The 14,287-nt window shown below is 46.3% G+C and overlaps 5 protein-coding genes across 5 annotated transcripts; 2 read left to right on the top strand and 3 right to left on the bottom strand.

Moving 5' to 3' along the window:
* Positions 1 to 406: 406 nt before the first annotated feature.
* TRAVEDRAFT_46221 (uncharacterized protein) lies at positions 407 to 2,923 on the top strand (the record flags this gene model as incomplete). The annotated part of the gene is made up of 6 exons (XM_008038190.1): positions 407 to 532; positions 588 to 744; positions 1,784 to 1,888; positions 1,955 to 2,382; positions 2,443 to 2,503; positions 2,553 to 2,923. The coding sequence occupies 6 exons, from the start codon at positions 407 to 409 to the stop codon at positions 2,921 to 2,923; spliced, it is 1,248 nt and encodes a 415-aa protein (XP_008036381.1).
* A 1,218-nt stretch (positions 2,924 to 4,141) lies between these two features.
* TRAVEDRAFT_119574 (uncharacterized protein) lies at positions 4,142 to 5,101 on the bottom strand (the record flags this gene model as incomplete). Its single annotated transcript, XM_008038885.1, has 3 exons — positions 4,142 to 4,471; positions 4,512 to 4,736; positions 4,832 to 5,101. Coding segments are annotated over 3 exons (825 nt in total), but the record flags the coding sequence as incomplete, so codon positions are not given.
* A 701-nt stretch (positions 5,102 to 5,802) lies between these two features.
* TRAVEDRAFT_19502 (uncharacterized protein) lies at positions 5,803 to 7,308 on the top strand (the record flags this gene model as incomplete). Its single annotated transcript, XM_008037846.1, has 8 exons — positions 5,803 to 5,941; positions 5,996 to 6,071; positions 6,137 to 6,148; positions 6,203 to 6,303; positions 6,357 to 6,462; positions 6,527 to 6,819; positions 6,888 to 6,967; positions 7,027 to 7,308. 8 exons carry the CDS (start codon positions 5,803 to 5,805, stop codon positions 7,306 to 7,308), a joined length of 1,089 nt encoding a protein of 362 aa, XP_008036037.1.
* A 3,125-nt stretch (positions 7,309 to 10,433) lies between these two features.
* On the bottom strand, positions 10,434 to 10,922 carry TRAVEDRAFT_98979 (uncharacterized protein; the record flags this gene model as incomplete). The annotated part of the gene is made up of 1 exon (XM_008038884.1): positions 10,434 to 10,922. A coding segment is annotated over one exon (489 nt), but the record flags the coding sequence as incomplete, so codon positions are not given.
* A 964-nt stretch (positions 10,923 to 11,886) lies between these two features.
* TRAVEDRAFT_19500 (uncharacterized protein) lies at positions 11,887 to 14,287 on the bottom strand (the record flags this gene model as incomplete). The annotated part of the gene is made up of 9 exons (XM_008037845.1): positions 11,887 to 12,111; positions 12,201 to 12,282; positions 12,418 to 12,460; positions 12,562 to 12,810; positions 13,030 to 13,341; positions 13,555 to 13,749; positions 13,801 to 13,935; positions 13,988 to 14,079; positions 14,184 to 14,287. 9 exons carry the CDS (start codon positions 14,285 to 14,287, stop codon positions 11,887 to 11,889), a joined length of 1,437 nt encoding a protein of 478 aa, XP_008036036.1.

Here is a 14,287-nt window from a genome sequence, read left to right as displayed (position 1 = left end):
AAACCTTAACTGTGAGGGGGTTTATAATGTCAGCGTGCTGTACGCTGCTACCTTCTCTCCACACGACATTTTGTTACCATGCCTGGGTACGTGCATCCTCTTTTCATCATTTTGTCCGTTTGATTAACACTTATGAGCTAGCACGCCCTCCACCGATGATGCGCAGACCAGTGGTGGTGATGGAGGAAATCATGGAGTCGGTGATGGACGCCGCTTTGCGCTTCGGGGCCCCTCCTCTCCTTCATCCCGCAACAGCGGTCTTCAGTGCGTGCTGGATCTGCCGCTATATGTTCATATGCGGTACTCTGGGTCATTCCGTACGCATCTTCTGGTACGGGTTATGCTTCATCTTTCCGACAGCGGTCGGGTTCATGCAAGCGTAACCTGCGACGAAGTCGCCTCGGAGATGGCGAGGGATGTTCCGGCGATGCAGACGTTGTATCTCCCGAACGTCAGTGTCCACATCCCTGGCAACGTCTTCACGGCACCGTTGTACGTGATAGTGGAGAAAATTCAAGGTATTCGGCTTCGTGTGAGTGGTCGTCGTTGTATCTTACGCGTGTTTATGCTTACTGCTCGTTTGCTAGCAACGCATCAAAATCACTGTGACGTTTGTCGAGTGGCTTCCGGGACATCCCTCCGTTTTTGGGTTGGAGGCTGGTATTAGCTTCATGCCGCCGCCGGTGTCTGCGACGTCGGGATCGCTCTTCGTAGGGGGCGAGCTTTTTGTAGCGGTCTTGGAAAGTGAGGGGGGTTCGCGTTGATCACTCGTGCATGTAATTGTCGCCATTTCTCAAAGCTATTCAATTCTTGATGCTGATAGCGGAGGACGCGATTATATTCTTGTGCGCTTTTGTTGTGGCAGTGGAATTCATTCGGTGTACGTATAAAAATGTCTCGTGATGACGACGACGTGATAGAGCGTACGCTGCTTTGTGTATGCCAATTTGCGGGTGAAGCTTGATTGTATAAGATCTACTGTAGATAACGATCACATAAAATCAATCTTAGATTAGGTTTACGTCGTCTGAGGCGCTACGTAGCAAACTTTACAGTCTTCTTTAGCGGAATTCGGTAGTCATTTAGACTTTGGTCTTGATCCGAAGAATATCACCTTATATGTATCGTGTGCTGTGTATCGAATAGCTCGGTTGTGATTGGTGTTTGATACACCGTTCATGGTTTATTATTAGATGTAAATGAGAGCTTCTGTCAATGGAGCTTTCTTGACGCTGCACCTGTCATATACGAAACTGTCTCTGTGGATGCTCTATAGGTTCCGGCGAAGTCTTTCCCATTCAGTTTTCTGAACGTGTGAGATTGGCGTGTTCCCTGTGACCATCCCATTCAGTTCATGGCCATTCAGTCTTATAAATATACGTGGGCCGCGCGTTTGGCTGCGGTCGGAGTGCGGTGGTCTGTACATATTACGATGCAGTGTTATGCCGGTAGTTCTGCGTTTGGATCGGGCTGAGAATATTGTATTAGTGGTGTTTGTGTTGTTGCATCGCAAACGTGGTGTATTTATCTGGGTTGTTGTTGGACTGGTATGACCGCTTGTGTGAGAACAGTGCAATTGGTGTAAGTGTGTGATAGCCTGGGCGTATAGTAACTGACAGTGTTCCGTTTTAAAGTGGCAATTCGTTTATTATGTTGATGTACCACTGTTGACGTGCGAACTTCATAGCACAGTCAGTCAGAGTATAGATGGATTTGGGACCGCTGTTTTTGGTAAATTTGTGGTACATTATAAACCGGCGTCCTCTCTCCCTCTCTCTCTCAGTCCCCGCCCTGTTCCGTATCACGAAGGATATGGTTACTACGCCGACGATGGATGATGCCTCTGCTGTCGCCACCGGTTCTGCTACCGGTGTATCCGATGACTTCGGTGAGTCAACAGATGCGCTTCGAGAAAATTTGATGACGACACTAATATGCTTGTGTCTGATCGTAGAGCAACTCCGAGGAGCGCTGTCGGAACTGGTCAAATCTCCGTACTACGTCGGCAACCCTTCCTTACAAGACCATGTCAAGTGGGTTGTGCTTCCTACTTGTTCGGTGCTCGTTCGCACGGACACCGAGGAGGAAGCCGAGGTTGAATGGGTGGGAGAAATCGACCCTCGCGGTATAGCGTACCACCTGTACGTTGACGGCGGGTGGAGGGTGGAATTCGCTGCTGGATCGCCGCTCTTCGCTTCAAAGGCTCGTGCGCTTCTGATGAAGCCCTCGCGTAACGTATGGTCCACGGCAGCCGGTCTGTGGCCTGACATACTCGCTGGATTTAACAATATCGAGTCCAGCCGCGCGCAGGCGGGCGCTACGAAGCAGAACACGATAGTGGAGTTGGGGAACAAGATCAAAGTTCGGCATATAATTTTCGAGGTACGCTTCGAAATTCCTTACGGATTTTCCATTCTCATTCGAGTTGTATTCGTCATGCAGTCGGTCGGCAACGTTGGCAATGAGGTCCGCGATAACTCTGATGCTGATGCCGATAATGATGGTGCGTTGTTTTGTCATATTTCGTATGGTTTTATTAAATATCCATTTAGATCCCTTCGATATGCGGAATTGGAAGTGCTCATCCGTCGCAGCTCGCACGGAGCTCAACGAACTCGTCAAGTCCGGCGAGTATACTGGAAACGTGTTACCCGCTTTCACCGACGTCGCAGGTGATGTTCTTGTCCTTCCGGGGGACTACGAACGCACCCTTCGTGGCGCTCTGGTCCTCATCCGTACGGCCATCACGTATCAGCCGTTTGAGAGCAAGACGACCAAGCTCGATAATTACTATGCCGAGATTCGCGACATTCGGGTTCTACATGCACCTCCTCCTGCTCCCCCGTCCGCCTCGAAGAAACGCGTCTCGGATGTGTTGGAGCGGATGAAGAAGGCTCGTGTTGCTGCAAAGATGGGGGCTTGATCCGTACGTTGCTATTACCTCGCAGGGGTCGTATGAAGCTGACATGCGATATGTGTTTGCTAGAATCCTTCTGCGGTATAGTTTGTTAGTGCTTATGTGGCGATAAACGTTTGTCTCGTTCGGTGTACGATACCATGTCAGCAATGTCGTCTTGATATTAGTCCAGCGCTCTTGTGTGTGTTGTATATGAAAAGGCGGAATATAGGTGCTGTATTATACAGTGAAGAGTGAAATAGCCAGTTAATTAATTAGGGCGGTGTGCGTATTATGTTATTGAAATGCGGTTGATGACACTTAATATAATCAGACAGTGCTTATTACTGTTATGACCGTTATCAACACTAACAGCTTGCAGCTAACTATTGGCGGCGAGCGTTTAATTATGTTGAAATCTAAAGTGCGCTGTTTGTGGTGTGGTATTTTTGGGCGGTTAGCTACTGCGTGCACTTTCTCGTTGTGCGTGAATGGCTTTTGAAGTTCAGTACTGCTGAAAATCCGTAAGGGTTGTTTTGTACTTAGGGTATTATCTCCATGTATGCTCGCCGTGTATGCTCTGTGTCATGCTGAGCAATAATTGCACAGATTCTAATTTGTTGTTCCCGTTTTGCAGCTGAGTTGTTCTATTAATTGTACAGAGCTGTCGATACGAAGTAATCTATGTTTTGTGCCATGATTACTATGCATAGGTCAATTTGCTGTATGGGGGGTCATGAATCACGTAAGAGAGAGCGAGTTGCGTAGTCGAAGCATTGCATGGCTGAATCCAGTGTCGACCGGCGACGAGGTCTGATATTAAATGATTTTTGTAATATATTGCCCTCCGGAAACGTGCGCGTCGGCAACAATGTAGTTCATCAAGATACAACATCGTGTATAAACATCATATGGACATAACTCGCGCTTCCGATTGTGACTGCGTCGTTAGGTGTCTGAAATCATAATGGAGCAACATAAAAAATGCGCACATTATAGTACACTTTGTTTGTGATGCTATCATCTGCTTTCATTAGTATTTGACATAGTCGTACGTTTGGTGATACGTACGATATAAGGGCAAATATTATATTTTGATCTACTGCTCCATCTCTTGTTGCTCGCCGCTACCGGATGCGTGGTTGTTGTCTTCGAAGTCGTACGCAGAGACTGTATTCAGTGCTTTACCCGTCTCTGGTGATCGGAAAGACTTGGATCGGATTGTTATTTTCTTTACAACGATTGTTAAGAGAGATGTTCAGTTATCATATGTCCAATCCTTATACTTAAATCACTTACCCTTACTGTCGTTTTATCGCAAACGCGAATAACCGCTTCAGGTACGAAACGGACTTCCGTTACCCAGTTGGTCTTCTTCCGAAACCTCATCACCTCGACGTGACATTTCACCTCTACGAAGTCGCCTTTCTGAATGACATTGTACGGTCTTTTGCATACGCTATGATCGTTGTTGTAGAGCCCGGTTACAATGCGATGGGTTACCAGCCATTCCCTCCGTATGTTGAGAGCGTATTGGTGTGGATCATCGCCGAGAACAAGTGCAGACCTGAGCACCTTGCTGGGGTCTTGATGGACCTGATACTGTATAAGTAACCCTCAAAGTTGATGATATGGAAAGTCTATTACTGACCTTGGTGAACACTGGTCGATGGAAAAATATCGTTCCTGGTTTGTTGTTGTGTGACTCGATGTTGTTGCCTTTGAGAGTGGAGAGTAGATAGGCCTTTATGTTATCTATGATAGCAAGTTGGAGGTTGAACGCATCGTCACATCCACCAGAGTCGATTGATATGTATTGAATCGAACGAGCGGCCTTCTCCTTGTTGCTGTATTATGTATGCGTGCTCACAATTAATTATTTGCATATCAAATAATGTTATATAGGTAAAGTACTCACCCAGTGTAATTGCCGACTGGTAATATGTTGAGTGATTCCACAACGCCATGGAATCGCATAGAGACAATGGTAGGAGCCGAAGACGACGGATAGATGTCGGGATGATAGAGAAGCATGAAAGGGCGGAAGGTGCCTGTTTCTTCATCTGATCGTTCCACCAGAGCCCACGCACATAAGTCGTCGTAAACCTGAGGGACCACCTGCCATTGAGCAAGGTTTGGATAAGACTCGCTCTTCGGTAGTAGTGTCGTAAGGTCACTGTTCCAGACGTCTCTGATCAGTACGCCGGGTCGTGCTAATGGAAGAGAGTAAATGAGCTCTGCATTGCAAACATATGAATATGTGATAATCACCCTGTAAGTGCGACATCTGCTATATCCAAAAGCGGGCGAGTGTTCGGTCGTTGAAAAACATCGTGATCTGTGAGCAGCGTTATATACTAGAAGAATGAGAGGATTATTGCAAATGGGAGCATGTGTATGTTTGGGTTTAGTTGGTAATAGAGATGATGAAAGTGTGCGTGTAATTTGGAGTCTGTATCATTCATATAAATTATGTAGGCATTTAATTTTTGCATACTGTATGTGGTCAGATGATGTGCTGTTTAAGTGCTGTGCACTGGTTGTTAATGTTGTTCGTATTATATAGGCGCAGGTGACCACATTGGTTGCATACATACAACGGCGTGTTCAATAAAGGCAATGTATAGATAAATGAGTAATAAATGTAGTATTCAGCTCTTGCACATTATCTCTATTCTTATACGACTATATATACTTCATTTATCCGGATGTGGAGATATTTTGACTTCAATACAATACATCGATTGCATTAACATCTGGTAAAATTGCCTGTCTCTGCCAAAGGGCGCTGGCGGAAGTGACGTTCTCATTGTATGAGCTGTTGGCCAGTCCCCGCAGTATAAAGCATGGCTGTATTCGTGAAGCTGTTCTGCAAATTCTCAAGGAGCTGCATCGCCTCACCAACAATGACTGGTATTTCGGATAACTCATCCCCCGATCGTTCGGCTGCCGCGCAGCCTCCAAAGAAAAGGCCGCACGTTGAGTCTTCGAGCCGAAAGGCAGGTGCTGCTAGTTTGGGAAATAATCCACAGTCGACATCACACGGTACGTCCTACGTTTTTCATTGGTTGAGCCAGCATTTAACGGAATTATGTATAGGTGGCAAGTTGAGTATAAGTAGCAGCGGTGCCGATGGCACAACTACGCCGTCAAGTACTGTTGTCAGCATGGATGTGTATGTGTTCACCATTACATATATATCAGAGCTATCTAAACAATATTTGTTCATCAATGTCATAGTGATCAATCACGGTGCGTCGTTTCGTATTTAAAAACGATGTTATTAGCGCTTATCCGTCATACCAGTGTATCGTCTGTATCGGCTGCAAAGACGGGGGACCAACAAAAGTCTACCACTTCCGAATCAGGCACAGCCACAAACAGCACGACTAACTCAGTCGCCAAAGGTATGCCACATTACTGGGTCCTGTTTGTTTGGCATTTATTTAATACTTCTCAGTTTCGGTCACCAATGTTGTGCAGTCGGCGAGCAAGCGTCGGCGCTCACCTTCTCCAGATTGGCCTTTTAGTCCCAACGGCATTGCTTATCCAGACGATCTTATCGGGTACGTGTTGAGATTGTGCGCATTTAGGAATAGTTTGTGACGTTGTATTAAATCAATCTTGCAGTCGTGTGCGCACTATGTCGTTCATGAAAGACGACTCCACCTTGCGTTATGGAGTTTCGGTCATACCAAAACAGGCGCAATGGGGTCCCGCCGAATTCAAGTTGGACAACGTGATGGTAGTCGATAAGAAACCGATTACCGTTTTCCTCGTTGGCGAAGTCGAATCTACGTCCTTCTACAACCCGGAGACCAAAGCACTCCAGAAGTATGTATGGATCAGCGTGAAACCCCTTTTTTCCGGCCTTGTTACCATTGCAAACAAGATGGTCTTGCAGTTATCGAATTATGAAAAAGGTTAGCAGTCTCATACTCATTTATTTAGTACTAGAGCCATGATTTATCGCTGATTTGCCATCTATTAGCCGATAAGGATTTACACTTTGATCAAATTGACGTTGGCTGTCGCTCTGCACGTCGTCTTAAGTACGAAAAGGGTTCCGAGGTTCGTTTTAATCTTGCGGAGTGCATGTATACTGTTAATGTTGGTTGTTATTTGCGCAGGCGGTGGAGTTCAAGTACTGTTACGATGCGTCTATCAAGTACGACAAGAAGTCCGCCATGCCGCAAATTAAGGTTGACCGTATCGGATTCCGGGACCTCGTATTGTTGGAGACAAACTTCGCACGCTTTCGGGTGGATCAGGAGACTGGGAAAGCCACTTACGCGAACGAGTGGAAGACCTGGCGCTGCCGTTTCGAACTCGTGAGCATATGTCGTTTGAAGGAATCAGACGAGTACGTCGATCAGGAGCCGCTACCGGATGAGGATGTACAAGTGGTGTAGGGTTGATTATGAGGTGATGTATTATTCCTTGCGTCATTGTGTTTTAACGCTGACTTAATTTGCGTCATCTGCTAGAAGAGAAGATATCGAATTTTGTATTAGTACGCGTATTTCCTTGTACAGTCGCTGTTATTGTTCAAACTGTGTTTGATTCCACCCACAAATTGTCTATTAAACTTGAGTACGGCGCATTATGTGAAGAACTTCATGCGGTTGGCGTGTCGAAGGAGACGAGTTCGCGTGGAGATCCTGTATGCTCAGATTATGTCGTGTGATCCGAGTTATACCGGACTAGTTATGGGTACGTTTTGTTACCGACAACTTGCAAGCTTGAGTATGTCACTTTGATACCAACGGCGATGCTGCGATAGGTTGTGACTCTAATGTTACGTGAAGTAAGTGTGTGGGTGGTGACAGTAGTCCGCTATTATTAAACTATCATGGTTCATTGTTACTTAATATTGATCATATCCCTCATTCGTCGGATCATGAAAACAGACAGTGTACGACCTCTATGTGATTGTAATAATTGCTATGTATAAGTAGTGTTCCATGATGTCTACTCGACTGATAATACTCCATGCATGCGATATAAGTTTCGTCCAAGTTAATTTTGCCTGTATTGTCTGGTGCGTTTCACCATTGATCTACAGAGTGCGCGAGGAACAAACCCACTTGTCAATTCAGAGAGTTTAACATATTTCGTTCGTCATGTCTCTGGAAAAAAAAATGGAAGACACTCAAGTGGACGCGGTATGTTCGACAACTGACTACACTTGTCCTGGTTTGAAACACGGCAAAATCATATAGAATGATTGTATGAGCGGGAAGTAGTGTGATTGAATTAGCACCGGTGTCGTAGATTTCAATGTTTGCTCAGTCGTAGGTTATAAAGTAATGTTTCCGTTGCTAGCGTATTACATCTTTCATCCCCCATCAAAAAAAGTCGCTCATTCAGCTCTTGTAAACTCCTTATGTGCCATGATGATGTCTTATAAGCCAATTAGAATCATAATTCATTTATATATGTTGTTCAAAAATCGCGAAATTAGTATTTGTTCTGTGTAAAGGGGCGGCTGATGCGAGGCGGGTAGATAGATCGTGATGCACATACGTGAGCTGTTCGGCTCGTTTGCTAATATGTGTAAAGTTCATCTCATGTTCAATATGCTCATCAGATAAGCTTTCTCTATGTATGACGTCTTTTTAATTGTTCTAATGTATTGTGATAGAATCTCTCCGGCTCTCATTGTCATGTGATCATTCTGAACACGTGAAGTTTTTTACTTCTGTAATTGAATTGCTTGGTGCCTTCTCCCGAAAGACCTAGAACTGAATTGATTGGCATTGATTCATCATTGAATGGTGGTTACATGTATCGGTGTGACCTGCGTTTCAATGTGTTGCGGTGGTAGGTGTCTAATCATATACACTCAGTAGTATATGTGTTACCTACCTCTTATTTCGGTGCTTGCGTATTGTGTGCTTTTCCTGTCATGTATGCGGTGAAGAGAAGTAGATGTTATACATATATGACGCTAGCGATGATGCATTTTGGTACTCAAACCGCACGAATGTCTTTACATCGGTACGTATGTTGATCTCGGTGGTGATTCCCAAGGACGTTGACCTTGCAAATATAGACGTCGTGTTCATTTTTGTGATTCTCACATGATGGACTCGTTCAATCCACACGTCGAAAGCTACCAGTTCAGGTTGATCCTACCTCGTTGGGTAGACGCGTATATTCGTCGGTCAGTGGTCCAACTGACATGCGTTTTAATGTGCTCATGTATATTAGGCGTCTTCGTGGTTTCATGGAGTACGCTACGCAAGATCATGCGATCTTTTACATTTCAGAAGTCTTCCAACACGCGATGTGGGGCTTGCTTCATAAGCAACAATATCTCTGCCACCGCTATTCAGGGCAACCGGTTGTATTGTGGGTCATAGGCGTTCTATGTTCGATTAGGACGACTGTTACCGACACGCAAGCTTATACAAGCACCGTGGTACGTGTGCGGCCAGTACGCCCCGTTGACTATACCTCTGTTATCAAACTGAAGAACCTTGGCGGGGTGTATTCTTGTTAGTCTTTCATCATTGCTGAAGGTATTACTTCATAACTTATAATTCATTTAAAGCGGAACCAAATGACGGAGATTTTGAAGCATGTGCGAGTGGTTGTTTCACACCATCGTCGGCTGTGCCGGTTAGTATACAAGAAGTTATCTTCCTGTCAACAGTCTTTGTTGTGCTTACCGGTGCTGCAGATATTTTCTTCCGTCTACGATGCCACTCGCGTGTTCACATCGAAGCAGAACATGCACAAGCTGTCGCTATCGCAACTTTGTGTCGGAGATCTGGTGTTGGTGGAGGCGCATTGTGTTCGGTGGAAAAACTATTGCATACAGAGGTTCTCGGTGCCCGACGCATGGGTGGCTCAGTTCAGACTTATATCTATCAGTGCTCTCGCATACGCGCCACGTCCTTTATTGGTATCTCCCGTCGATTTGTTTACGGGTACGTTGTAGTAGAACAATGTGTCATGCTATTTTCTATTGTGTGCTGTATTTAAGTGTCGTACCTTGTTACAACCGCCATATGTACTCCTTTACCAGGCATTGTGAATTTACAGGCAGTAAATCGTGTTATACAATATGAGTAGTGCATACAAATAGGGCAAACGGAAGATAAAACAGTTCAGTTCATATACGGTGAAGATGATGGAGGTAATATGTATGGAAACAGGGAAAGGGATGAATTGCGAGGGGAGACCTTTTCAACACCACCAACGCTACAACATATTTTTGTTCATCTTTATAAGTACGCTGAAATATCATACCGAACATTTAATTCAGGACAACGAAAGGAATAATAAACGAACCGACAGGGGTCACATTATCGTCGCGTACGGAAGCTTGGCAACTGTCTCCGCAGGTAACACCTCCCCGCACCCAACGAACAGTCAGCAAAGGGTCAGGGGATGTTGTGACATCGGACAGCGTGTTGGGGAGTGGTGTGAATACTCCGCTAACGCACATTTCGTCGCCAAAGAAGCGAACCATACGGGGGCATGTAACAGCGTCGTCGCACTCCATGGTGGTGTTCGCGTTCCATCCAGAAGGCTGTGTGCGTATTTCGTACCCCCGCTCGACATACTTGGTGATCGTAGAAAGCGTGCGGAAAGTGGGGAGCTGAAAGCCAATCATCTGGTTGGGGGTGAGGATGCCGCGTCCGGTAAGGGTGTAGTCCGGGTACGCGATACAGAATCCATCCGCGGACAAGTAGTTCATGAGATGGGATGACCAGAAGTGGGGAATAGGATAGAGAGCAGAGGCGTTGCAGGATTGGATAACATCGATGTCGAGATCGTCTCGCTCGAGGTGCACGACGCGGTTGATCGCAGGATTTGTATGTGAATACGGTTTGGCGCGGTCAGTCTTCAACACCTTGTAGTGTTCGTGGTCGACAAGGTACTCCACCACGTGCTGGTATGTGTGGGCAGGTGTATAGATATCGAGGTCGTTGGGGATCCAGGTGTGAGCTCGATCGATATCGAGAACGTGGAGCGCCGTGGAGCCCGAAATGACAGCAGCGGTGAGACGGAGCATGTCTCGGAATTGGACAGAGTCACCGACAAATCTTTCCAGCGTAGTCGTGTATCGCAAACGTAGAGCAACAGATGTCGCATTGGGAGAAGGTGAAGAGCTGGAATGCGCCTGTTGCGGCGTCAGGAAATCCATCTTCTCCATGGAAGAAATCAATGTGCCACTTTAAGCTTGTCAATGTCTGTGTGCGGCAAAGACGATTATAATGAGGCGACTAACATGGGCGTAGTGTCGGCAGCAATTGATACCTGCTCGTTGACGGAAACGATGCGTGGACTGGGATGTAATGATGAGGTGCGTTTCGATTAGTTATGGACTATACTTCTCACATCTGCATATCCTCTCCCATAGCCATGACGGTGCGAAGACGAAGAAAGCGATGTGGCGTCGTTGCAACGTTAGTGTGCGATGGTTTTATATACCGTGTCTGCTCAAGGAGCGTAACGTAACTTTAAAACCCATGAGTCAGAACGAAGTGTGGAGAAGCGGTTTTTGTTTGTATTCTATGATGAAGATGATTGACAGTGGGAATACCTTGTTCACATGCTAATTTGTCAACTATTCCGATCCGTCTTATTAGTGTTTGATCATAGTAATACCAGTTTTTCATCTTCTATCGCAGCTTATTACCGTAGTATGATAAGAAGTACTTTTTGATAGATGTCTTTTATTATATTCTTACATAAAATTAACTAACCAACCGCTCAGCAATTGTTCGTATGATGTATGTGATATAGTTGTACATTTGTACATGACAAATCGATGGAGTGCAGCGATACTTTTGAGGAGCGATATCATAATGTGTATCACAGTATGCGGCAAATGATCTGTTACAACGTCATGCGCAGAATCACAATTATAGTGGTAATATGTGTGCACCGTCTTTCGTCTCCAGCAGTGACAGATATCGTTGAGAATAGTAGAAATTGCTACGTCCTATTAATTCAACTATTACTAAATTGTGCGCCTACGTAAGACTGTGGAGGAATCCTGCCCTGCTGATGGTCTTCTTCGTTACCGGCGTGGTCCTCGATGAAGGCTGTGTATTGAAGGGGCTTGGGAGAAGATCCATCTGTAGCTTGAAGGCGTATTTTCTTGTCGGCGTGGCCGTCGTTGTCGTTTGTTCTATGCCCTTCTTTCCGTTTTCGCGGAACAGCTGCTCCCTCGAGTAGAATTTCGTGACCGGCTTTGGCTGTTATTGTACAATCCGCGATGTTAACGTCCGCCTGGTTCTTCAGTCAGGTTTCATATTTAGTCCAGTAATCGTGTGCGTATTCTTACCTGAAGCTGCGTATCAGATTTCCCAGAATGCACCGCAGCAACTCCACCCTGGACAGTGTTGTACTGGATAATATTTGAATATCTGCTGAACCATAAGTTGGTCACACGTGTTTAGATCGATAAATGTGAAATTTACCCGTCGCGATTATCAGTAATACGTCCTTCGACATTCGCATCTCGCCTGTCTGTTGTCAGAACCACATTCCCGTCCACAGACCGTTTCGGTGGCGAAGGTGTATTGCGAATATGAACATGTTCGTCTATAGTGCAAGCATTGCTTCTCGAAATCGCTTAAAGATAATTTCTCGTTGGTTAGCATTCACAGAAGGCAGCGTAAGCGGGTGAGTTTCGTGCGGCATACCTTCGCGAGCGACCACATGTTCAGGAGAACAGTCTGGTCGAAGAGTATTCTCAACGGCGTTGTCACAGCAGATAATATCTGGTGGGTTGTGCTTGGTTTGTTGAGTGCCTTTGCGGGACGGGGACCCGTAGGTATCATCGTCGCTGATGTTCTCGCGTGTTGTCCATTGTGATTCCGTTACAGGAGCCTTTTCCCAGTTGATGTTACGGCTTAACATGGGGAGTGAGTTGTCGTTCTGAACAAAGCGATCTTGCCAGTGAGAGTTGTGCGAGCGGGGATATGCGAGATGAAAGTGCTGCCTGTATCCATCGTGTTGAATATCTACTTTGAGAGGTCCATCCGCGTGCTGAGTGCCGTAATGCATTGTTTTACGCGTGGAGACATGGTCGGAATGCATGTGTGATCGGTAAGTGTTCCGTTGTGCCGTGTAGGAGGCGAATGTCTGAGATGCGGGGGAGTGTCGCGGACCATCGTTGTCCGTAAGAACGATTTGGCCAACTTCGTCAGGGTGAGGAGGGTAGTTCATGGAGGAGCGCGTTCGAGAGTAGTCGCTTGGAAGCGAGTCGCACTGCGGAGAGTTGTACGGGGGCGGGATCGCCGGCAGAGAGCTAGGTGGTGGAGCGATGCGATGCAGATAGTTGCGGAGAGGAGCATCGCACGGCAAAACGTTGTGTGGATAATCATAGCAGCGAAGAATATCCTCGGAGGCAGTGTCGTGCACACGAGTGTCGCGCTCTGGAGAGTTGCGCGAGAAGTATGCTTGTGGCGGCGTTCTCCACACTGAAGAGTCACATATGGGAGCGTGGTGATGGGGTTGGTATCGATCAGGAAGTTGAGGTTCTGAATGAGTCGCCGCCATACGCTGCATGTCAACAGTGTCGGGCGATGCGAGGTTGGTTGAGGGGAAATGCTGTTCAGTGTTTGGTGCAATGGAATGAGATGGATCAAGCATTTCGGAAGGCTCCATGTTCGACCGTGGTTTAGGAAGGTTACTTGCGGCAAAGATGAATGCTTCCGAAGTGAATTGAGCGTCGCGAATGTCTTGGTAAAGTCGCACGAGGTCTATCATCTTCATGTTCGTTGGATCGGTGACCTTTTTGCACCATTCGCTTCGAAAGAACAGATGCGGTGCGATCGCTACCGCGTTGAAGTCTAGATGTACGGGAGGGTACCCGTTATACGCGAAGGCTGTGTTCTCCAATAAGCATATTTGTGTTGCTGACGATGTAAAGTACGTACCCCACATGTTGTGCAGAAATGCTAAAAGTACTTCTGAGCCATTTACTCTGTTCCAATCGTCTTCCCATTTCGGGAGAATAGGACGTCCGTCCGTATCGTAGTGCAGCCGTGCATCACTCTTGAGCGGGTTGACGGCTACAATTCATGTTCAGCGTGACGGAGAGCGCATGTTGGTGTGAAATCTTACGAAGAGCACCGTTAACAAATCGTTTCCACTGCGCCTGTTCATCTTGATCCGAAATGTACTTCGCGTCGGCTACCGTCTTCCCAGCAAACAACCTTGACGAGTAAAGATTTGTATATCAATGATCGACACGTATTTGAACACGTGTGGAATATACTCTTTGAAATGTATGACACCGCGTTTGTCTCGGTACGCATACTTGACGTGCATCACAGTCATCCCAGTGTTCTTGGAGGAAAATCCAGCGAGGCCGCCTAGTCTCTCCTCCAAATACCTGTGGATCTTTCTTTGGTTTCTGATCAT

The sequence above is a fragment of the Trametes versicolor genome (genome assembly GCF_000271585.1).
Source record: "Trametes versicolor FP-101664 SS1 unplaced genomic scaffold TRAVEscaffold_4, whole genome shotgun sequence".
Classification (NCBI taxonomy): Eukaryota; Fungi; Basidiomycota; class Agaricomycetes; order Polyporales; family Polyporaceae; genus Trametes; species Trametes versicolor.
Note: the sequence above shows the minus strand (reverse complement) of the source record. Positions and strands in the feature narration are given on the sequence as shown.